This window comes from Aotus nancymaae, unplaced genomic scaffold (genome assembly GCF_030222135.1).
Source record: "Aotus nancymaae isolate 86718 unplaced genomic scaffold, 86718_ANA_hifiasm-v0.15.2.pri h1tg000006l, whole genome shotgun sequence".
NCBI lineage: Eukaryota > Metazoa > Chordata > Mammalia > Primates > Aotidae > Aotus > Aotus nancymaae.
This window is the reverse complement of record NW_026988417.1, coordinates 90,952,114-90,978,193: the sequence shown is the minus strand read 5'-3', so window position 1 is coordinate 90,978,193 and position 26,080 is coordinate 90,952,114. Positions and strand designations below refer to the sequence as shown.

Below are 26,080 nucleotides of genomic sequence, written 5' to 3'. Positions count from 1 at the left end.
TTCTAAACTTGGGTAAGAAACAGAGGATATTATTTTTGCACTCCTTCAAACCATGACAGTAAATTTCAGTAGTAAATCCGTAGCATGCAAATTACTTTCTGTGTAAATCCAGAGATTTGTATTTTATATTTCCTTAAAAACACTGAAATTCTTCTAATGAAAATGTGTCAGCTTCTGGCTTGTAATGAGGCAGTAAGTAGAGACAGAAATGGAGGAATATTAACAAACAAAATTTTTTCTTAAAACCACTTCTTTCCTGTACATCAACATATGGTCTAGCTTGTCTAGTGAAAGAATATGTGACATCTTCAAAGGGTTAAAGCAAAGTTTACTTGGTCATTAATTCTGAGTCTCCCACTTCCTACACACTTAATCACTCCTTAAAACCTGATCTAACCAAGTTCACTAAAAGCTTATCAAAATTACTGTCAAAGGTTTTAAACGGTATCTTGACGAAGCCAATGAATTTTTCTCAATCCTCCTTTGTGATATCTCTGTAGCAATAGACTGTTTTTACATTTCTGAAACACCTCTTAACTTAGAAACATCAGTCTGAACACTTGTTTTTGGTCTTCTTCAATAGATCTTCCTCTCTATCTGCCCCTTTAATATTAGTGTGACCCCAGTTGTACACAGAGCCCTCTTCTCTTCCTAATATATGCATGCCCTTCAGAATATTAGGACTGTATGCTCTTTCCTTCTGTCCTTTCTTTTATCCAGCTGGACAGACCCCTGCTTTATCTCCCTATCAATATAAAGAATTGCCACATTTTAGGACTTGTTACATTTGGATAAAACCTGATGCAACTTCTGGTAACCCTGAACAGCTGTCATTCCTAGCATTTCTCAAAAGTCCCTGTTAAAAATATATACAAACATCTATACTTCCCCATTAAAACTTTCAAATTTTGCCAAGCCTTTTTTTTTTTCATTTCATTTAGGCACCAGAGGCTCTTTATGCTCCAACCTCTCTTCTATAAACCGGAAACAAATTATTTACTGGTCTGTAAGTACTTAATGTAATAGAAGAGTTTTAATAAGACCTAAATTTTTAGTTATCAGTTCCTCTTTTCTTAACATCTAAGAAAAACTAATGAGGAGAGTGATGCTGTTTTAATGTTCAAATAATTTGACTTAAAAGTACTTAAGATCATCATCATCATCAAAGAATATACTTGACTGTGAACAAATGATTGTCCCAAAGAACCAATCTCAAGACAGTGTCATGTTAAACTAGGAAGTTATGAAATTCTTCATGTTATTTGTGGTGGCATTTTTTCAGTTTATCTTCCTCACAATATTATTCAGAAATGGTAGCTTTATTTTCAAGGTTATTGGATCTAAAACATCGTATTTTTAAATGTTAATCAATTCTAACATTTTACTATATGCTAGTAAGTAATACATGGGTATATAGATAGATATGTGTTTGTTATCTTTGGACAATTATACCACTGTTGATGATAAAACCGACAGGAGACAAGCACATGATAAGAACTACTAAATGTGCTTGTAAAAGTTCAAGACATTTTACCTCCCTTCAAATGTCACTCAATTTTTTTCTAAATCTATAATTTTCACCTATCTAGTAACAAAGCTTTACTAGTATCATTATCCACATCAAATCTAAGAAAAAAAAAATTATTTCTATGCTAATGTGGTTTTCAAGTACCTAGAATACAGCCAATGCATGAATGGAAGAATTTCAAGTTTATCTCAAAATGAATGGCATTAAGTCAATTTGGGGCACCTGGCTTAGCAGCTGGAAATAATAGCAAACTCTCATGAATATTACGTTTTACTTATCTAAATGGCTTAGTATCTGACTGAATGGAGCTATTTTTAAAAGCTTATCTAACAAAGTAGGAATAATAGTTTCTGTTAGCCTGTCAAGTCGAAAGGTCTGTGTTAAAAAATTATAATATTTTCTGTTTTACTGTGTTGTATTTCAGTTTCCTACTTTTCTTTTGTTTACAGAGCTGGTCCTAAACCAATCAGAAACTTTTACAACTCATTATACCCTCATCTCCCATTACTTTCTCACACAACATCATGTGTGTCAGTCCCACTATGTTATTGGCTTTTTCCCAAGCACACTTTCATTTTTACAATGCTGAGAATTAAATTCTTATCTAAAATTCCTTTCTGTGCATTTTCCACATATATCATGGCTACTTACTTGGCAAAGTCAACTAATATGCCAAGTCTTATATGAAGTATTCCGTATTTCTACAGTCGGAGGAACCTTCCTTTTCTAGGCTCCCATATTTTGTTTATACCTAACAAACATGAAATTTTCTATTTTTATATAATTTCTTTATTGTTAAATTTATTTCAACATATTTTAGAATTCTGTCATTCCTGAAATTTAAATAAGTTGTCCTATTTTCATGTGTAGGTGACATATCTACAGTAAAAGAGCTACCTTGTATAATTATCACATAATCAATCACCATTAAAATTATTTCTTAGCAAGCTAAAAAAGTTTAAGTATAAAAATCATGTCTCCTGATCCCTGTAAAGGAAGAGTACTGTATTGTAATCTAATTCTCCAGTTATTCCCCATTTCACTGACTTCTAACAATATGAAAAAAAAACATGTCTCCCTTCATTGCTACTGCTGCTATAGATGCTTGCTGTTAAGATATAAACAAGAAAGAAAAACATAAGAAAACTGGGAGCTTAGAAAAAGTATTTAACGTTTAATCATTTATCACTACCTTCATAATTATTACTTGGTCCCAATAAAAAATTGAAAATTAAAAAGAATATGAAGCTAATGTGAATGGGCAACTTTGTTAAATTAGTTTCCACGATTAAGTTCCATAGAGGCAAGATCTAACAGGAATATACGTAAATACTAAATATGTTTTGTGAATATACATTATATATGCATGATCTGAAAAAGAAATATCTGAGCAAAAAAGCAACTGTTCAGGGTGCATGTGTGCAATATTTCAAAGGCAATCCAGGCAGTACTAGGATAATTAGAAATATTTCTAATATTTAAAAAGAAACGAGTTAAAAACTATTCTATTTAATGAAAATTCCAAACTAAATTTCAAAAATGTTACACACCTAACTTCTACCTTAATTAATTTGTTACTTTTACATGTAGTCACACCTATTCATACACACGGCCTTTGCTTCCAGTATGGCTTTCCAGGTTGCAATGATATTGAAATTCTGTGCCTACTCACACATCTATCCACTAGATACACCTCTTTCATTCCAGGTTAATTATAATTCATCACAAATTAATTATAATCGCATATCACTTACCTACCTTACTTTAGAAGAGTTAAGATTTCATAAAATGTAAGGGCTTATAGGGTCAAGCAGTTTGAACTCTATACCCAAGGTTAAATCCCAGAACTTAACTTCATCAATAAGCTTGCAATCTATATATGGGATTATTTTGGTAGAATTTTATATAGTTGTATTTTTTTCTGCATTTTTCATTTTGCTAGTTTTATAGTTCTAGGTAAATAAAACCCTGTTTGTAGTTCTACTATTAGATTGAAAATACCTCTAGGACAGGAAATTCTTCTAGGATACTCACGCTACTCACTATAGTGAAAATTTAGTAAATTCTGAAAACCTGCATTACTTTTGAGTTACTCGCACTTGCATGTTTTATTAGAAATTATGGTATAAACTGCCCTGATTAAGAAATATTTTTTATTAAAATGGGCTATATAAAAACAATGACTTCATTTCACTCTAAGTTATCTTCTTAATTATTTTGGAAATGTGAAAGAAATTTTCTGACCAGTCACTTTCATTCATTCTTAAATGGAGTTAAAAGTCTATTATAGTCTGAACTAGAAACACTCTAGTCTTACTTGTCATGTTTGATTAGAAGGTCAAGAGTCTGACAGATGATCTTCACAACTACAATATTAAACCATAATAAATAAGAGCAAAATACAACTTGTAAAATTTTATTTCACACAATGCCTAAAGACCTTTTCCCATACAGTTCAAGAATTATGTCTGTATGTAATTAGGCTCTACACACAGACATCACATACACTGTGTCTGTATGTGATAGGTCCATAATGTTTTGGCTCCTGGCACTCACAGCAATAATCTTTTTTTTTTCTTTTTTTTTTTTTTTTTTTTGAGACAGGGTCTCACTCTGCCACCCAGGCTGGAGTGCAGAGGCACAATAATAGCTCACTGTAGCCTCAACCTCCTAGGCTTAAGCAATCCTCCCACTTCAGCAAACTGGATAGCTGGGGCATAGTGCTGACTACCCTACCCAGCTGATAATATTTTTTCAGAGACACAGAGTCTTTCTATGGTATCCAGGCTGGCCTCGACCTCCTTAGCTCAAGCCATCCTCCCACCTCGGCTTCCCAACATGCTAGAATTACAGGCATGAGCCCACCATGCCCAGCTATAGCAATAATCTTATTAAAAAGTACCCATTATTATAATTATTATATTATTTTAGGAAATCATAATATGTACTACATAACAGAAATCCCTTGGTAATTTTACGACAGAGTTATAATTTTATTCAATAGTGATTAACCTAGAAAGTCCACTGTCTTCTAAGAAGTGACAGGAAAGGTATAACTCAAAACAACTGCCAAATATATTAGCGATAATGTTATTATTATACATTAACATTAAAATTAGTATCAGGGATAACAATTATCAGTTGGAGAGATCAGTACAGATATTCCTTTGTTCCTACAAAGTTTTGTTAGGCTCCTATGTTAATATAAATACTAAATTTTTTGTGGAAATTATCCTTATTAATTCAAAAGTACTAACTGACATTTTTCATTCAACGAACTGGTAAAATTTATCACGAAGCTATGTTAAAACCCACAGCATTCATTAAACATACATATTTCTTTCCTGGCTGCTAGAATAGTCAATTAATATTTCTTCAAGACAATGTCAGAATAAAGAACATGGAAAGAAACCAAATTTCTCTAGGCAAACTTCTTTTTAGGCTATCTTTATTTGAAATGAAAGAAATACTCAGTAAACATTTATTCAGCAGGTAGTTCCTACTTTGATGAATTTCAGTAACAACCTATCTCTCACTGAGAAAATGTATCTTTTAAGTTTTATAACTGTTTCAGTTACTGTTTTTATATAACAAATCACCCCAAATTTACTGGTATACAACAAAAACCATTTTATTATGCTCATAAAGTCTGAACCAGGAATTCACAAAGGCATATTGAAGATGGCTTGTCTCTTCTTCACAAAATCTAGGGCCTTGATGCAGAGTCTCAAAGGCTAGGAGTAACAGGGAGTAACTCTATGGCTGAAACTGGCATCATCTGAATCATCCAACAGTTCATCTGATATGGCTGGTGACTGGCATGAAAGGCAAGACTATGATTTTTGACCTGAAATCTGATATCTGAGACTTGAGATCTTTCTACAAGGCTTAACTTCCTAACAACATAGCAGCCTCCAGGTACTTGGACTTCTCAGAGCTCCAAGCAGGCTGGTATTCCAACAATCAGAGTGGAAGCAGCACTGCCTTTGATGACCTAAGCTAGGAAAGTCCCACAGCATCCCTTCTGCTGCATTCTACTGGTTACCTAAGTGTGCTCAGATTCAATAGGAGAATTAGACCCCAACTCTTAATGGGTGGTAGCAAGTTCTAAAAAAATGTGAGGTAAGAGATATTGTTGTGATCATCTTCAGAAAATATAACTGGCTACCATAACTTAATATTCACAACATGGTTTGGTTAAAATAGTACAATAAATAGCATTATATTATTTGATTGGTTTTAGCTGTAAATACAAGATAAAGTTTTCTAAAAATAATCGTATTTTTAGCTTTGGAAATGGAAATTTAAAATTACATAGGGTTGAAAAACTATTGTGTACTATTTAATATGTTCAGTACCTGGGTGATGGGACCATTTGTACCCAAACCTCAGCATCATGCAATTTACCCAGGTAACAAACCTGCATATGTGCCCCCTGGATCTAAAATAAAAGTTAAGGGGAAAAAACCTACAGATAACATTATTTTTAAAAATTATATGGATATTGACCAGGCATGGTGGCTCATGCCTGTAATCCTAGCACTTTGGGAGGCTGAGCTGGGAGGATCACCTGAGGTCAGGAGTTCAAGACAAGCCTGGCCAACATGGTGAAACCCCATCTCCACAGAAGTACCAAAATTAGCCGGGCATGATGGCAGGTGCCTGTAATCCCAGCTACCTGGGAGGCTGAGGTGGGTCAATCACTTGAACTTGGGAGGCAGAGGCTGCTGTGAGCCAAGATCATGCCATTGTACTCCAGCCTGGGTGACAGAGTGAGACTCCATCTCAAAACAAAAGTGTAGTATAATGGTGGATATACACTTTAGCTTTCAATAAGTGTTTAACTGAATAAATAAATTCTAGAAAAATGTTCCAGATCATTTTAAGTAATGTGTACTTATATATATCCAAGAAGCTGTACTAGGTGCTGAAAAAGTAAATATAATGTCCTCTTATTTAAATTCTTAGTGGCCTGTGTTTTCTCTTGGGAATCTAAATTATGTCCTTTTTTAAATCACTCATTTTCTATTATTCTTTATCTACTAGTTAGAGTTTAAGCATTTCAAAAGCAGAAAATGTGACTACTTGCACTACTTCTTTGTCACCGTTTATAATGCCTAATATGGTATCCTCGTGTTTCTGATTTGACTGATGGTGATTTGTACATACCACATAAAAGCCAGAAATGTGACACAATGGACAGGTTTTTTTTGGAGCTTAATACCACACCGCCCTCCCCAGAAATGCATTTCTGCGACTAAAAGGAAAATAATCAGCTCACACAATTTTTTTTTTGCCCTAACTATATTTTTAAGACTAAATATAGCTTATATTAAAAACAAATCAACATTTTTATTTCTCTGAAGCATAACTACATCAGTGTAAGTTTTGCATAATGATCAGTTTCATCTTTTACGTTGAAGTTACTTGAAGAATCTTCAAATGCGAAATTTCAGAAGAGTTCAAAAATTGTTTTTAAAATCTGACAAATTTCTTGTTAAAAAAATCTTTGATGGTATGTTTCTCACAGCTCTGAAGCCAATTTTTTTAAGTACAATTTCTGATTGATTTTCCTATGACAAAAAATTCCCACCCACAAATTAGAAGAATTAACTAGTTATCTGAAATTATTTTATATAATTTTTTATATCATTAAAAAAATTAAATGTAATTTAAAAAATTTTAAATGATAACTTATGCAATTCTTTTGCATATAATTATTTTAAATACTTTTATAGAATTCTTATATATTAGAAAATGCTAAGATACAAGAAAATAATATTCATTAGAAACAATATAGTGGTCCTATTATATTATGAGGACTTTTTTTTTTTTAAGATGTAGTCCAGGCTGGAGTGCAATGGCGCCATCTCAGCTCAATGCAACCTCTACTTCTCGGGTTCAAGCGATTATCCTGCCTCAGCCTCCTGAGTAGCTAGGATACATCTGGCTAATTTTGTATTTTTAGTAGAGACAGAGTTTCTCCATGTTGGTCAGGCTGATCTCAAACTCCTGACCTCAGACTATTGACGACTTTTTAAAATGCAACACCATCATTTTCCCTAGATTTATTTAATGCTACAAGGCCAAAAATAAGGAAAGAAAAAATCCAACAGATCTTGGTTTGGGTTAGTGAAGTCCTTATGAGGTAACTGAGCTTGAAAGTTTCCATATTAAAATTTGTATTAGTTCCTTATAAAATAGGCTCTGCATTTCCTTCATTTGGAATCTATTCTGTGGTTCTTAATCAATGACAACGCTAGTATCTTAAGGATATATATGAAATGAGGATATAAAAGAGCTTAAGCAACTTGCCAAAAGCTATACATCGTTTTTGGGCAAGCAGAGAATCTATCTCATATCTCTATGGTTTCTTGTATCATTCTGATTAATTAAAAATTCAGTTTAAGCATGATTACTGACTGTAAAGATCATAAGTAATTAACTGTGCTCTTGACTACTTGTACAATTAAATTTTCACAATTAACCTCTTAATTTTAAAATAAATTTATTAATTTTCAAAAACTAATAATAAATTCAACTTAATTTTGAACATAATTAAATCTTTAGCAATTCAGATACCTCCAGGAACCAGATAAACAGCAGTTTTATTGAGTGAAATTTTATTGAGTGTCCTATATAATAGGACAACTACAGATGATGGTTTAATGGGAATGCAGCCTCAGGGACCGTAAATTTTTTACTTTTTTTGAGACAAAGCCTTGCTCTGCTGCCCAGCTAGGAATGCAGTGGCTCTATCTTAACTCACTGTGACTTCCACCTCCTGGGTTCAAGTGATTCTCATGCCTCAGCCTCCTGAGTAGCTTGGACTACAGGCTCATTTTTGTACTTTTAGTAGCCATGTTGGCCACTCTGGTCTTGAACTCCTGGCCTCAAGTGACACTCCTGCCTTGGCCTCCCCAAAGTGCTGGGATTACAGGTGTGAGCCACCACTAGGCCAAAAAGCATATTTTCATCAGAAATTTTTTGATATTTAAGTGTTGACAGCTAACTCCAATTTCTAAAATTTCCTTAACAAAATCCATGTACATGGTATATGTGGCCTACAGGCTGCTGCTTGACAAACTCTATTACAAACATTCCTATTATCAATGTAGGATACTGTTGTTAAGAGTAGGAGAATGCCTAAATCTGTAGTGACTTTGTAACATCTACAAACAAGTATTTACTGAATGTCAAAAAGAAATATAAAACACTGAGTGAACAGAACTCTATCACTAAATGAGATTTGAAATCTAAGAAGTAGCAGGAACCACAGAAATGAGAGGTCAGTAGAAGAACCCAGGAGCCATCTTAATGAGTTAGAGTATGAAAGATAATTAAGAAGAGGGAAGAAAACAGGCTATTCTAGAAGAAGTAATAACAGCATCAAAGATGTACTGGTGTTATGATGAAGAATATAGGGGACAGTGAAATATTAAAGGAAGATATATTTCAGAGAGTAATAAGAAATAAGAGGTAGAAAATTTCTGTGGGTCTTGAAAGCTCAGCAGAGTTTAGACTTCATATGACAGGCAACTGAATCAATATTAGATTCTTGTATAAGAAAGTAATACAATTGACATAGTATCTTTTAAAAATATTTATCTGGTCATAGTATATAGAAAGGACTGGGGAGCAAAAAGTCTAGTATCTCAGTACTACAGGAATGAGGCGATTCTGTTAGTGGAAATGTTAGAGTCAAGAGTTTTCCATTAACTCACTTACTTGAATGAATCCTTATATTAGCTTATTCACTCACGTTTATGTGTGTGTGTGTATGTATGTGTGTGCTTGCTTTTCTTCAGTAACATATTGGAGCTAGCCTGTTATAATAAAAAGAACACTAGCACAGGAGTTGAGAGATCAACATTCTAGGCCTGACACCACCCATAACTAAAGGCATGAACTCAGACCTGTCTCTTGACCTTACTGATTATCAGTTCCCTAATCTAGCCAAATAGACAGAGAATCATATTATTTAATGTTCCAGTTATCACAATATGTTTCCACTTCCAAAACCATCTGAAGATTTCAGATTTAAAAATCTGGTTTCTGACTTCTTTTGAAAAGTCAAAAATCTGGCTTCCTTGGGCCCACATTCCTAGAGCAAAACTTGTTGAGGTTGAGCAGGGAATCCTCTTTTAGTTTGGGCAAATGCTCTAGTTGCATAGTCCTAGCATTTCCTTCTGTATCCCTAGAATGATGTCCACTGTTAGCTGCCATTCATTATGTTTTCATTCCTGTCTTTGTTACAGTAGCTAAATATATTTCTAAGCTGTTCTTTTTTATTCAAAGTAAGAAAATGACAAAAAGAAAGACATACTTCAAAAAATATAAGAGAAAGCTGGTATCTTCATGGAAATAAAAAAATTCTCTTCTATTCAATATGAAAAAAAAAAGTATGTCAAAAAAATGATCATTTAACTACCTTTAATCAGTTTCATTTGAGTTTGGGAAGCCTGCTCTAGGTAATGGAAAACCATTACAAAATTGTCTAATGAGTAAAACAATCAGATTTATATTTTAGAAAGCGTACTTATTATAGATGGAATGTCCCCTCAAAATTTATATGCTGAAATCCAAACCCCAATGTGAAGGCATTAGGTGGGGCCTTTGGGAGGTGATTAGGTCATGAGAGTGGAGCCCTTGTGAATGGAATTAGTGCCCTTATTAAAGCAACCTCCAGAGGACTTCCTCACTCCTTCTACCGTGTGAGGTTACAGAGAAAAGATGACCTATAAACCAGGAGGTGAGCCTTGACCAGACACTGAATCTGCCAGCACCTTGATCTTGAACTTCCCAGTCTCCAGAACTGTGAGGAAAAAAAAAAAATCTGCTGTCTATATGCCACTCAATATATAGTATTCTGTTACAGCAGCCCAAATGAACTCAGACAGTACTTTAGCAGCATGTAAAAACTGATCAAGAATAAGAGGGATGTCAGAGGAAAGAACATCTGTTAAAAGAGTAGTGTAGTCTCAAGAAGAGATAATAAGGGCCTAAACTTACATGTTTACAGTAAAGACGCAGGGAGGATTAATTCAAAGAAGTAGAATTGTTAAAACTTAGGGAACCCAATGATATTCAAAGAACGACTGCAGATTTTAGGAACAGTTGCATGGATGAATGGTGATATATTCACTTAGAGAATTCATAGAAAAAGTCTTGTGGAAAAGTTAAACAGCCCAGCATCACTCTATAGCACAAATTGGCAAACTATAGCCCATTGCCCATGTAAAATTTTTGCAGAGCCCACAGCCCATACGTAATTTTATGTAATGGTTAAAGTAAAAGTAATGTGAAAATAATGGCTTTTACTTTTATAAACGGTTGAATAAAATTAAGGAATGTATTTCATGAAATGCAAATAATTATGTAAAATTTAAATTTCAGTGTCCATAAATAAAGTTTTATTGGAACACAACTCATTCCTTTGTGCACTGCCTATAGCTGAGTTTGCATTACGGCAGCAGAGTTGAGGGGCTGTGACAGAATGATTCACTTTACACTGCTGCTGGATGCACTACAAATTGCAGTGACAGTTATGACTTGTCAAGTGCTTCAAGAACCATGGTATACTGTCATACCACATTTGATCATCATGTCAAAATAAGAGAAGCATGCCATGCTTTCAGGGCATTTAAAGTAGTATGTGAATTGTTTTGTTATTGAGTTAGAGAGCAAACCACTGTACTATACAAAATACACCAATATTACCAGACTAAGCACTCATCACATTCCCAAGACATAGGAAAGAAATCATCAGAGATATCAGAAAAATACAGAACAAATTATCTCATCACAGCAGAACTTCCACACACACACAGACACAGACAAACACACACACACACTCACTCACTCACAACCGCAAACAAATTAAATTTCCAGGTGTCTCATTTGTTAATCCAAGCAAGGAAATCCAGTTACCCATGGGGAGTTAATTAAATTGCATTTGGTTATAGCAACCAATATTTCCAGAGAAAATAAACTTGCTTAAGAATAACCTTTCAGTGAGAATAACTACTGGAGATGAGGACACTGGAAGCAATATCAACATTCAACTAAAAACCGAGGTAAAAGATTTGTAGACATTGTCTTTGGCTCTTGATGAGTTGGCAGATATTAATGACACTGCTTAGTTGTTTCTCAAGAAGTCAATTACAAGCTTGAAATCACTAAGAGTGAGCCTCTATGAAGTCTCCATAAAATAATAATAAGCAAGAATATTCCCCAAGTTGAGAAAGCACCAATTCAGTATAACCTGAAGTGGAATCTGTTAAGATGTGTTACAAATGATGGTGACAAAAATAAATGAAGACCAGGAAAAAGTTTAGTTGAACAAATTCACAAAGTTTGTGAAAGCATAGGTATTTAAGCTTATGGGACTTCATTCTATTATTCATCAATAGGGAAAACAATTTACAATGTATCACTGAACCAGTAGGGGAAACATTAATTTATCATGTATCACTGAATCAGTAATGTCACCAGTGAACTTCATTTGTTCTCACAGATTTAACCATCATAAGTTCTGTGAATTTTAATCAGAAATGGAAACAAAATCCTGGCTTGCCTTATTATACATAAGACCAATGGTTTAGTGGTTACAGAATTTTATTGTGATTTTTTTGAGCTCAAGGGCACAAATAAAATTTTCTGAACAACAACAACAAAAATGTCTTCAATCACTGCTATGGCTTTGGAAATTAAAATTTGCTGCAAATTTGACAGTTTCCTAATGAATCTAACTTAAAAGTCAAGGCAAAGAAGTGCTTGTATGAGAAAATATTGCAATAAAGTCATTTTGACAACACTGTTCCAATTACAAGCAATAATGGCTTTATATACTTCCTGTGCTGTCAAAAGTTAAAACAAAAAGATCTACCTCCATACACAAATTTGCAAGAGATATATTTTGCAAGCTCAAACTAGAGTTCCTACAGTGCTTTTCAGACTTCACTGTGAGTGCAAAGGAAATTTCTATATTTCAAAATCAATTTAAAGATGCAATTGAGGAGCTCCCACCTAACCTTAAATTGGAAATGGTTAATCTGCAATGTAATTGCATGCTAAATGGCAAATACCAAGAAAAGTCTTGAAAAAAAAATTTTTTTTTGTCAAGAATTACAGCTGTATTGAGAGAATTCTCTTAGTACCTTCCATACAATGAATATGCTCATTAAGATCATATACAATTGGCAGTACTTATTTGCATGGGAAAATAATGCCTCAAAGATGCAATTTGTAAAATTGCATTATAGGTCTGCATTAACAGATGAACATCTACAATAAATTCTGGTAATAGGATAACTTTGAATCCTAATAAGTAAAATATTATCCCAAAAAAAGAACTCCAAAACAAAACAAAAGAATTTTTTTTAAAAAGAGCTCCAGTCTTTTCATTTTGTATCACAATAAATTATGTTCAATTAATGCTATCATATTTCAAATGCAGTAAAAAAAAAAACTGGACATTTACGTTTTCTCATATATATTTTTTCCCTTTTCCATTAGGCTGGTGCAAACATAACTACAGTTTTTGCGTTTTTGAAATTTGCTGTTTCAAACTGGAATATACACATTCTTAAATAAATGTGATTATGTTATAGATCATTTTAATGCGCATTTCTCTCTTTACGAGCGATTTTCTTATTTGAGTTCAAAATGGGTCGTAAAGCAGTGGAGACAACTTGCAACATCAACAACACACTTGGTTCAGAACTGCTAACGAATGTACAGTGTAGTGGTGGTTAAAGAAGTTTTGCAAAGGAGATGAGAGCCTTGAAAATGAGGAGTGTAGTGGCCGGTCATCAGAAGGCAACAATGACCAAATGAAAGCAATCATTGAAGCTGATCCTCTCATAACTACGTGAGAAGTTGCTGAAGAACTCAATTTGTCAACCATTCCATGGTAGTTCAGCATTTGTAGCAAACTGGAAAGTTGAAAATACTTGATAAGTGGGTGCCTCATGAGCTGAGTGAAAAATCAGAAAAAAAGCATTGTTTTGAAGTTCTGTTTTCTCTTATTCTACGCAAAGACATTGAACTATTTATTGATCAGATTGTGACGTGTGACAAAAAGTGGATTTTATATGACAATCAAAAAGTGGATTTTATTCAACAACTGGAAGGAGAAGCTCCATAGCACTTCCCAAAGCCAAACTTGCCCCCCCAAAAAAGGTCATGGTCACTGTTTGGTGGTCTGCTGCCTGTCTGATCCACTACAGCTTTCTGAATCCTGGTGAAACCATTACATCTGAGAAGTATGCTCAGCAAATTGATAAGATGCACTTACTGGCCCTCACTGGTCAACAGAAAGGGTCCAATTCTTCTACATGATAATGCCCGACCACACGTCACACAACCAACGCTTCAAAAGCTGAATGAACTGGGCTATGAAGTTTTGCCTTATCTGCTATATTCACCTGACCTCTCAACAACCTAATACCACTTCTTCAAGCATCTCAACAGCTTTTAGCAGAGAAAATGCTTCCACAACCAGCAGGATACAGAAAATGCTTTCCAATAGTTCATTGAATACCAAAGCATGGATTTTTACGCTACAGGAATAAATTTCTCATTGGCAAAAATGTGTTGATTTTAATGTTCCTATTTTGAGTAATAAAAATGTGTTTGAGCCTAGTTATAATGATTTAAAATTCAGTCTGAAATCACAATTACTTATGCACCAACCTAATATGTAATATCCTTGATTCCTCTTCATGGCCTACAAAGTCTAAAATACTTATCATCTGATCCCTATGGAAAAAGCTTGTCAGCCTCTGCTTGATAGTGGTGCTGTCCCCAGTGTGGCATAACCTGGGAAGGTCTTGACAATGCAATTTTACAGCCCACTCCACATCTATTGAATCTGAACTTCCGAAGGTGGGCTCAGTATTTTTTAAAAACAAGCTCTTCAAGTGATTCTATGCAAGCTAAAGTTTGAGAAGCACTACTCTAAATCAGGATGCAGTGTTAGTTGTCCCCTTGGATACATTACTTAATTCTCTGATTTAGTTAAATGGAGACAGTGTCACCTACTTCATAGAATTGTTGAAAGGATTAAAATTCAGTTTAAAAATATGTGTAAAGTGTAGCATAACTGACATCAATAATTCTTAATAAATCGTAATTATGAATTTAATGGTGTACTAGAGCCCCTTGTACTAGCCCATGAGATACAATTTTTAAATTTTCAGGATTTTAATGAGGCAGTTATTAAAATAGCCATTATTAAAATTAAATTATATAAACATAAATGAGTTATACTAAAAAAGAATTAACACTCAAAACCATCACTACTTAATTACTATATTTTACTATTATCTGTGCTAATGAGGTTATGTCTAACTGACTGATATGGTATATAATGATGTGCTACCTCTTTTTTCTCAACTCTGCATTCAGTGACACTATTTTAGTAGCTTGAAATGAGCCACAGTGGGAGTATTTACACCACAGGAAACTGACAACCATCACAAATCAGAGCTATTTCAGAGACAGGCTTTTAGTTAAACATTTACCAGCACCCCTCTAATTATCATTATTAAAAATTATAAAATGAGGCCGGGTATGGTGGCTTACACCTGTAAACCCAGGCTTTGAGAGGCTAAGGTGGGTGGATCATGAAGTTAGGAGATTGAGACCACCCTGGCCAACATGGTGAAACTCTATCTCTACTAAAAACACAAAAATTAGCTGGGCATGGTGGCACGTGCCTGTAGTCCTAGATATTCAGGAGGCTGAGACAGAAGAATGGCTTGAATCTAGGAGGCAGAGGCTGCAGTGAGCCGAGATCATGCAACTGCACTCCAGTCTGGGCAACAGAGTGAGACTGTTTCAAAAAAAAAAAATTATGAGTTATATTTTGAACTCAATGAGTTTTCATTAACTATGCATGTAGAGATGTCTACTAATCTGCTAAATACAAAGATGTAGCCAGATATTAATACATTTAGGTACCAATAAGTACCTAAAATCATTTTGTGAATAAAAAGAAGAACTTTGGAATTTACAAGTACCACTGAACCTTGAACAATGCAGGAACTAGGGGTACCAATCTCCCTCTCACTCAAAAGTCCACACGTAACTTTTAACTCCCTAAAACCTTAATAGCCTAATGCTAACCAGAAGTCTTACCAATAACATAAAGTCAATTAACACATATGTTGTATGTTTATATGCATTAAATACCACATTCATCAAAAACTATATTGTTACAATAAGGTAAGCTAAAGAAAATGGAAGGAAGAAAAAAACGTATTTACTATTCATTACATGGAAGTGGATCATCATAAAGGTCTTCATCCTCATTATAGTCACACTGAGTAGGCTGAGAAGAGGAGGGGTTCATCTAGTTGTCTCAGGTGTGGCAGAGGTGGAGGAGATGAAAGGGGAGGCAAGACAGGCAGATTCACTTGGTATAGCTTTTATTGAAAAAAATCCACACAGAAATGGAACTGTGCTGTTCAAACCCATGTTATTCAAGCATCAACTGTACAACCAATCATGGCTACCAGCTCAATTTAACCACTTCCATTTATCACTATCCTAGTCCTTGGTTTTAACTCCTGAAATGCTTCCAGTAACAAAAGTTGTATAAATAGAAGCACTGAGAGAATTATTTCACCCGCAATTAGAATCCAGCATCCATATCTTAGCCAGCATGGGAAACGGTTTTATAGGTCATTTATTTAGACAAAGCTAATAAGCTAGTTCAAACCCTTAAGTTGCTACCTCAAGTATATATCACCATATGAACACTAAAGAAAAATAAGATGTATAGATATTAATATATTTAAGATATCAATGATAGAGAGTATATTTCAAACTTTATTTTCAAGGAATCACAGGCTTTTATAACTAAAATAGTATTTATAACTAGTATGGTTTGAACGTTTTTGTCCCTTCCAAAACTCAGGTTGAAACTAAATCCCCAATACAACAGTATTGGGAGGTGGGGCCTAATGGGACGTGTTTAGGTCATGATGGCTCTGCCCTCACAAATAGATTAATGGCATTATAAAAAGAGCTTACCAAAGGCCAGGCAGGGTGGCTCACACCTATAATCCCAGTACTTTGGGAGGCTGAGGTGGGCAGATCACCTGAGGTCAGGAGTTCGAGACCAGACTGACCAACATGGAGAAACCCCGTGTCTACTAAAACTACAAAATTAGTCGGGTGTGGTGGTGCATGTCTGTAATCCCAGCTACTCGGTAGGCTGAGGCATGAGAATCACTTAAACCCAGGAGGCAGAGGTTGCAGTGATCTGAGATTGTGCCATTGCACTCCAGCCTGGGGCAACAAGAGCAAAATTCTGTCTCCAAAAAAAAAAAAAGCTTACCAGAGTGGATTCTGTCTCTTGCTCTTCTGTTGTGTGAAGAAGACACAGGGTTTCTCCTCTTTGGAGGACACAGCAGCTAGGTGTCATCATTAAACCAAAGACCAAACCTGCTGGCACTTTGATCTTGTAGTTCCCAGACTTCAGAACTCTTGAGAGAATAAATTTCTATTCTTTATAAATTACCCAATCTCAGGTATTCTGTTATATAGCAGCACAAAATGGACTGAGATAATAACCTATTCTAATATCTTCATTTATTATTTACATCTAGGTAAATACAGGTTGAGTACCCCTTATACAAAATGCTTTGGACCAGAAGTGTTTCCGATTTTGAAATTTTTCAGATTTTGGAATATTTGCATGATTTAACTGGTTTAACATCCCTAATCCAAAAATCTGAAACCAAAAATCCAAATGCTGCAATGTGCATTTCCTTTTGAGTGTCATGTTAGCACTCAAAAAGTTTCAGATTTTGGAGCATTTCAGATTTGGGAATAGGGATGCTCAACCTGTACTTCTATTTTATTTTAGCTATTGAGTTGTATGAGTTACTGATACTTTTGGATATTAACCCCTAATTGGATATATGGCTTGCAAATAATTCCCCTCATTATGTAAGCTGCCTTTTCATTTTGTTGATTGTTTCCTTTGCTATAGAGAAACAATAATTTGATGAAGTCCCACTTGTTTGTTTTTGCTTTTGTTGCCTGTGCTTTGGGGGCCATAAACAAAAAATCATTCCCAACATCAATGTTATGGAGCTTTTCTCCAGTATTTTCTTGTGGGCATTTTATGCTTTCAAATTCAAATCTTATGTTTAAATCTCTGATCCATTTTGAGCTGATTTTTGTATATGGGCTGAATAAGGATCCAATGCCATTTTCAACATGTGGATATCTAGTTTTGACAACAGTGTTTATTGAAGAGATTGTCCTGTCCCCATTGTGTTTCCTTGGTATTTTTTTTTGAAGATCAACTGACCGTAAATTCTTGGGTTTATTTCTAGCCTCTCTATCCTATTCCATTGATCTATGTGTCTGCTTTTATGCCAATACCACACTGTTTTGATCACTATAGCTTTGTAACATGACTTGAAGCAGGTAGCATGATGCCTCTGGCCTTGTTCTTCTTATTCAAGATTGTTTTGGCTATTCAGATCTTTTGTGGTTCCATAAATTTTAGAATTGTTTTGCTATTTCTGTGAAAAATTTCATTGGAATTTTGGTAGTAATTACATTGAATCTGTCGATCACTTTCAGTAATATGAACATTTTAACAATATTAATTCTTCCAATTTATGAACATGGGTTATCTATTTATTTAATTCTTCTAATTCTTTCATCAATGTCTTATGGTTTTCAGTGTTGAGATCTTTCACCTTCTCGGCTAAACTTATTCCTAGATGTTTTATATTTTTGTAACCATTGTTAATAGGATGGTTATCTTGATTACATCCTCAAATAGTTTGCTGCTAGTGTATAGAAATGATTCTGAATTTTCTATGTTGATATTGTATCCTGAAACTTTACTGAATTCATTTATTAGGTTTAACAGATTTTTTTTTTCTTTCATGGAGTCTTTAAGGCTTTCTATATGTAAGACCATGCTGTCTTCAAGCAGATCATTTTACTCTTCAATTTGGATGCTTTTTTTTTTCTTTTTCTTGTCTATTTGCTCTGCCAGGACTTCTAGTACTATCTTAAATAGCAGTGGCAAGAGTGGGCATCCTTGTTTTTTTTCCCTCACATAAAGCTTTCAGATTTTCACCATTAAGCATGATGTTAGCTATGGGCTTGTCATATATGACCTTTGCTACGTTTAGGCATATTCATTCTATACCAAATTTGTTCAGAGTTTTAAAAATGAAAGTATGTTGAATTTTGTCAAATGCTTTTTCTGTATCAACTGAGATGATCATATGATTTTTGTTCTTCATAATGTGGTATATCACATTTATTGATTTGTGTATGTTCAACCATTCTTGCATCCCAGGGATAAATCCCACTTGATCATGATGTATGATTATCTTAATGTGATGAGAATGCAAATCATAATCACAATGAGATACCATTTCACACCAGTCGGAATGGCTATTAAAAAGCAAAAAAAAAAAAAGAAAGAAAGAAAGAAAAAAAACAGATGCTGGTAAGGCTATAGAGAAAAGGGAATGTTTTTACACTTTGGTAGAAATGTAAATTAGTTCAGACACTGTGGAATGCAATTTGGAGATTTCTTGATGAACTTAAAACACCACTACCATTTGACCCCATCCCATTACTGGGTATATCTCCAGAGAAAAATATATCATACTGCCAAAAAGACACATGCACTTCTATCTTCACTGCAGCACTATTCACAATAACAAAAACATGAAATCAACCCAGATGCCTCTCAACAGTGGGCTGGATAAAGAAAATGTGGCACATATATACCATGCAATACTATGTAGCCATTAAAAAAAAGAATGAAATCGTGTCCTTTGCAACAACATGGATGGAGCTGGAGGCCACTATCCTAAGCAAATTAACATAGAAACAAAAAACCCAAATACCATATGTTCTCATTTATAAGAGGGAGCACTGGGTCTACATATGGACATAAAGATGGGAACAACAGACACTGGGGACTACTAGAGGGGGACAAATGGAGGGAGGCAAGGACTGAAAAACTAGCTATTGGATACTATGCACACTACCTGGGTGATAGGATTATTCATACTCCAAACCCCAGTGTCATGTAATAAGCCCATGTAACAAACCTGCACATGTATCCTCTGAACCTAAACTAAAAGTTGAAATTATTAAAAAAAAAAAACTAATACCAATTCCAAACAATGAAGAAAGGGAAATGCTTCCAAACTCATTTAATGAGGCCAGCATTACCCTGACACCAAAGCCAGACAATGACTACAAGAAAAGAAACTACAAGCCAATATCCTTAATAAACTGAACTCAACATCAACATGTATTTTAAATTAAACTTTTCCCCTATCAGTTAACCAAACATTTAGCTATCTAAAATTACATCAGGTTCCCAAAGGAGATCTTCCTCCTTCATTCCTCCTGATGCTCATGACTGGATATTAAAATTTAGGTAATTCTGATGGCTGTTGTTAGTGCCACCAATAACTCCAGAATTGCCACGTTCAATCTCAGGTGATCAGGAATAGCGCATCCACACTATTTCCCCAAAGGCACCTAGAAATTTCAAGATTCCACTATGAAAGCAAAATCGCTTTGGTTCTTAAGAAGAATTAAAGCTATTAAAACTTTTCAAATTGTAGTAGTATAGATTTCAGAACATGACTACCAAGGATAGTGAATTCAGCCCTTCTCCCACATAAAAAAAAAATGGACAAAACAGGTATAATGACAACATAAGAAAAAATTTTAAATTTATCAATCTATCATCTATGCTTTTTTGAAATCATAAATTTTAGTAATTATGAACCTTCAAAAATATTTTATCACTCTGCTAGACTTGCAAGATCAGGTAAAATTCGTATTCATTATTTAGCCATGAAAACCATTTCTGGACTTAGAAACATAGGCAAAATAAAATGACTATAAGTTTGATACATATCTACAGAGAAAAATACAACTCCAGGAATTAAAAATATAATTAGAAGCATAATTAAAATCTAAGAAGTCTCAAATTCACAAAGTCTAAACATGATAAAACCATGCATCAGTAAAGAGTATTATTTAGGCAAAATGCTGTGCAAAATTACAAAATCATTCTAGACTCATTCTGCATAACATTATAAAAATAAAAATGGTACTATACTAAGTCACAAAGACATTAAAAATGAAATGTCAAAGAAATGTGAAGCACTACGGTGAAATTAAAAATTATTCTCAGACAAGAAAACAGCACATGTCATTCCATGTAAAATGGAACACTTAAAAATTTTTATTTCATATTTATAAATTAAAATACATTTAAAATTTTAAAACATTTTCTAGAATAAAATATCTGTCATGTAGAGTGAGTTAAAAATAATTTTAAAACTCTATGTTTTCTCACAGATCTTTAAACAAGGTGAGAAATACAGCATGACTATACCTAGTGAACTGTTTCCACTTACTCATTATTCATTTAGCCTTTACAACTGAACTCCATATCTACTAGACCTCTTAAGGTTGCTTTTTAGAAAAATATACTGGGTAATATCCTAACCAAAGCACTCAGCCTTTTCTCAGTCCTTATTACCCTCTTATTACAAAAAACAGACACTATTGACTATTCACTCTTTCTTAAAAACAACGATATACCAATTCTAGTCTTTCACTCGTTTTTCAGTGTCAAATCATACCATTCCTTTTTCCCTAACTATGGAAAACTTAAGGAACTCCATTCCTCAAGATTCTTACCATGGACAATTTTCCTCTTTTTCTTTGTTGACCTAACTTCAAACATCACCTGAGGATATTTGTGGATAACTTCCGGATCTCTAGTTCAAATTGTACTCTCAAAAGTTAAAATAAATGTTTGTTAACTATTTTTCACCTAGTTTCAGTCAGTCAACAAATTTTTCTACATAGCTACTATGTGCCAGACACTAGTGTTAGAAATGTATTCAAATCCTAATATGACAACATCCTTGTCATTAAGGAGTAGAGACTAATGGACAGAAAAGTTCAACGTAATAGGTATCTACGTTTCCTCTTTCTGTTAACTGAATATATATCAGGAGATTTTAATATCCTCATTATCACCCAGGCTAAAACCTGTGACTCTCAATTCCATATTCAATGGGTTGCCAAGTAAATACTATTCTTTATTTGCAATATTCTATTCCCATTGCCACAATCTAGTTCAGGACATTAAACATTTTCATCCAGACTGCAACAACCATCTTTGGAAGTGTTCTCTAGTTTCTCATCTAATCCATCCTGCACTCAACTGACAAATTTTCCTATACCACACATGTGATCCATCACTTAACTGCATAAAAATGTTAAATGGTCTCTCAATAGGTAAGCCAGGTTCAAATGCCAGGTTCAAATTCTTCTTCAGCTTGGAATTTAAGATCCCCCATTATCTGGTCATTAGCAATTACTGTACTACTTTTTTATGTCTCTTACCCATGATTTCCTTACCTTTTGCTCTGGCCAAGCAATGCTATTTAATCATATCCTGGAAACTCCTAAAATGTTTCCTACCTCTCTATCTTCATTTATGTCATTTCTCCTCCAGCCCCAGACCAACTCTATTGTGATTTACAATCTCATTTCTACCTTTAAGAAGTTTAACTTACCTTTGGTCCTTATAATACCATTTCTCTAAAATCTTCTCTCCATTCCCTGAATCTATAATATATGTAAAGGTCTTTTATATAACTTACATATTTATTTCTGTTATAATTTGTGTATGTGTTATATTGTTCCTAAGATTCTAAACAACTTGAAGCATGAACATCATTTTATCTCTGTCCTCCCAGTACACTGTAGTACAGGACATTGCATACTGTTGATATCCAACAAATACTAAATGTATGTTGAATCTGAAACATGACATATACATAAAATAGTAGATATGGCCATAAAGTTATAAAAGAATTTTCTTCCACTCTCTTGTATAAGAAATTTTTGCCACGAGAATACCTTTTTTTTTTTTAAGATGGAGTTTCGCTCTGGTCGCCAGGCTGGAGTGCAGTAGTACTATCTTGGCTCACTGCAACCTCCGCCTCCCAGGTTCAAGTGATTCTCCTTCCTCAGCCTCCAGCACAGCTGGGATTACAGGAGCCCACCAACACACCCACCTAATTTTGTATTTTTTGTAGAGACAGGGTTTCACCATGTTGGTCAGGCTGGTCTCAAACTCCTGACCTCAAGTGATCCGCCCGCCTAGGCCTCCTGCTGGGATTACAGGCATAAGTCACCACACCCAGCCGAGAGTATCTTTAAAAATCACCTTATTTATTTATTGAGACAAATTAAAAAGCACTTCTCCCTCCCTCCATCTTTAATCAGTATACCTTCTTATGTGTGTATGAATTGTTAAACTATCTTCCTTGACTCAGATATAAAGCTGTTTTCCAAGGTTTCAATTTTAAATTATCATATGTACCTACTGATCATACATGAAACTGCCCTACCCTTGAAAAGAGTTTAGAAGGAAATAGCTGGGCTAATATCCAGAATCTACAAAGAACTAAAACAGATTTACAAGAAAAAAAACAAACAAGCCCATTCAAAAGTGGGCGAAGGATATGAACAGACACTTTACAAAAGAAGACATATATGAGGCCAACAAACATATAAAAAAATGCTCATCATCACTAGAAGGAAATAGTTGACTATTTCCTGACTTTCCTAAGGTTGACTCAAAACCTACCCACAGCATGCTGGGAGGCCATGGTACAATTATACCTTTCTGTTTCTGCTTATCCCCCAACTCTATAATATGTACCAATCCAAATGTTTGTTCAGAGACTATACCTTCAGGTTCAAAAGTTGTAAATAATAGGTGGTTTTAAGTTCAACAATTTGCCAAAGATTTACTGAATTCCTTTTTGAAAAGCACTGTGGGGACATGAAAATTAGTAAGACATTTTTCATCTTCTGGGACTCATGATTAAATGCATAGCACACACACATAACAATTCCATTATATGGTAGATTATGTAAGTGCTAAAAAGCTTCTAACAAGGTACAAATAGTGGTATGAAGAGAGATTAATAGTATCTGAAATGGCTTCAAAATGAGAAATAAGTTTCTATTTGGCCCTTTTTAAAAAAATCAAGCAACAGCATTCAAGATTTTGAAAATTATTTTTAAGTAGATAATTTTATTTCTTTTAGGTATTTTTATTCACTAATGTCATAACAATTGGATTTTTTCCACTGAAAATGTACGGAATTTAACATTTACGTTAAAATGTTAAATGGATTGTTTGAGGTTCACCTGGAAACATGGGAAAATGTATTTTACAAGCCAAACTTGAACTTATAGTCCAATATCAGATAGGGTTACTGGATATACTGTGTAGGTTCCTTTGAACATACACACATTTATCTGTGTATGTTCAAAGGAAACATACACAGATAAATGTGTGTATGTTCAAAGGAACCATACCTTAACGTGTGCACGTTCGAAGGAAATACACAGCTTGTCCAATAATCTAATACGTATTTAAAATTCTACTTTAAGAGAAAAAGTAAACACATATAAATGGGCCACCCAATTTTTACAGAAATTTGTTCATCATATCAAGAGTAATCACATAAAAGAAAAACAACTTAACAATTGAAAATAAAATTCAGAGCCCTAGACCTTTCTTGATTCATACCACCTCCTCCGTCAACCCTGGCCTCTTCTCGATATATGGCGAAAGGTCGGGATCAAAGCCTGAAGCATTTGCTGTCCCAGGAAACTCTATGGACACCATTCCCAGGTTTAGATACTTTTTGAAGATTCTGACTTGCACGATCTAACTGTGAACGTGTTGAGCACTGTATTAACAAATGAAAGGACCACATTCATCTCAAGCTTTAAATAACTCGCACAGAAGGGGTGGGAAAAGTCCCAGTTGACAGATGCCAAGGGAGCAAATTTTAAAAAGAGGAAATTATGATAGACAGGAGTGGAAGCAAACTGGGGAACTTAGTTCAAGTCGCTACTATTAAAAGAAACTTTGAGCTCTTAATTACATGACAGCATTCATCAGACGTTTCTGTGAATGTAACAGGTAAGCAATATATGATGTAAAAAAATTAGGTTAAATTTATATATCGTTTAATAAAATATATTTGCTCCTAAATATCTCATCCAAACCAATCTCTTCAGATTAACTATAAATACAAAGGAACTAAAATCAGATTATGCAGATTAGACAGGGGGAAGCTGGGAACGAATAACTAGCAAGTAAGTTCGGTTAACAACGTTACAGGGAGCAGTTTCCTGCTACAGAAGACAGACGAAGGAATCCAGAAAACAGGCTGAGCACAGGAATATTGCATACTGTAGTCACCCAGCACTAATTCAACAGCTAGCGGCTCTATCCTGCCTCACGTTCCTCGTGGCCTCTGACAAGTCATCCCTTTAACCTGTGAGGCTGTCCGCTCTTTCCCTTGGAAGATAATTTCCGTGCAGGTTGTAAGATCTCCCTCACAAACTACTTACTTCCACTTCCCTGCCCGGGGAAGATAAGTCTCCACGACGGGGAAAGGTCGCACTGACAGAAAAGGAAGTTACACGAAGTGGTCTCTCCCGTGGTCGGACCCGAGCCTCGAGCTCAGCAGACGCGGGGGAAAGGAAGCGGGCGGCCTCTGAAGAAACCGGGATGGAGCCGCGGATGCGAGCCCGTGAGGCAGGCTCCGTGTGCCCGGGCACCGGCAGGAAGAATGGAGGAGGGGAGGCGAGGCGGCGAGGTGCCGGGGAGCCGGGCGGCGGTCCGGCCCGCGGCCGACCCCACCCCAGCCCGCGCTTGGGACCCTCCCAGCCCCGGCGCCCCGCGTGCGTTCCGCGTGCGCCGACTCTCCCCGGAGGAACGGCCTCCGTCTCACACCCAGGGACTGGAGAAATCCGGCAACTTTGCGCTTAAAATGCTTCCCACCCTGCAGCACGCCGAGAAAGAAAAAAATGTCAGGCGATGACGGGGGAGGAAGGATGACTTACCCATGTTGCTCCCCGAGGGTGAGGAACTGGCGGGGCGAGGCGAAGGTCTCCGGTGCGGTCAGCGCGGGTTCGTGTCCTCCCTCTACCTCCGTCTCTCCCGCAGCCAGGGAGGGACCCGTGGGGGGCAGCCGCCGGGGAGGAGCAGCTAGTGCTGCTGCAAGCGGCGCGGCCGCGTCGGGGACAAGCGGCGGGGGGCGGGGCTGGGCGGGGCGGGGCGGGGCTGGGCTGGCGGGCGCAGCCTGCGGCGGGCGCGGCTCCGAACGGGAGGGCGGCGGAGGCGCTGGAGCCGGCCTGAAGTGCGCCGGCCCCGACTCGCGACCCGCGAGCGCCCCGCCCTCCCTAGCGAGCATGCTCAATGCCTTTTACAGCCCTCCCTCTGTGGCTAGTGAGGCTGAGCGTGCGGGTGGGCGTGTGTTTGCGGACTGGCTGCAGCCGCCGCTGAGGAGCCTGATGGTGGCCGTCTGAGCGGCGGAGGGTGGGCTGGGAGAAAGCAGGAAATAGGGATATTGAGTCCGATCTGCTAGCAGACGACTAACCGCTGCCTTGCTTTCCCCACCCTTATCCACCCGGAACCTGGGCCCGCTT

At 35.9% G+C, this 26,080-nt stretch overlaps 1 protein-coding gene across 5 annotated transcripts in view; it reads right to left on the bottom strand.

Annotated features, from left to right (window-relative positions):
- The window catches only part of RAP1GDS1 (Rap1 GTPase-GDP dissociation stimulator 1), a 195,143-nt gene extending 169,529 nt beyond the window's left edge, over positions 1-25,614 (bottom strand). For 2 of the 5 annotated variants that reach the window (XM_021666783.2, XM_021666784.2), the window contains exon 1: positions 25,496-25,613. In XM_021666783.2, coding sequence (XP_021522458.1) covers positions 25,496-25,499 — 4 coding nt within the window. In that variant the 5' untranslated portion in view covers positions 25,500-25,613. Of the gene's footprint in view, positions 1-25,495 lie in introns of all 5 variants that reach the window. The other 3 variants (XM_021666785.2, XM_021666786.2, XM_064369432.1) reach the window with 3 other exon arrangements.
- Positions 25,615-26,080: the final 466 nt, after the last annotated feature.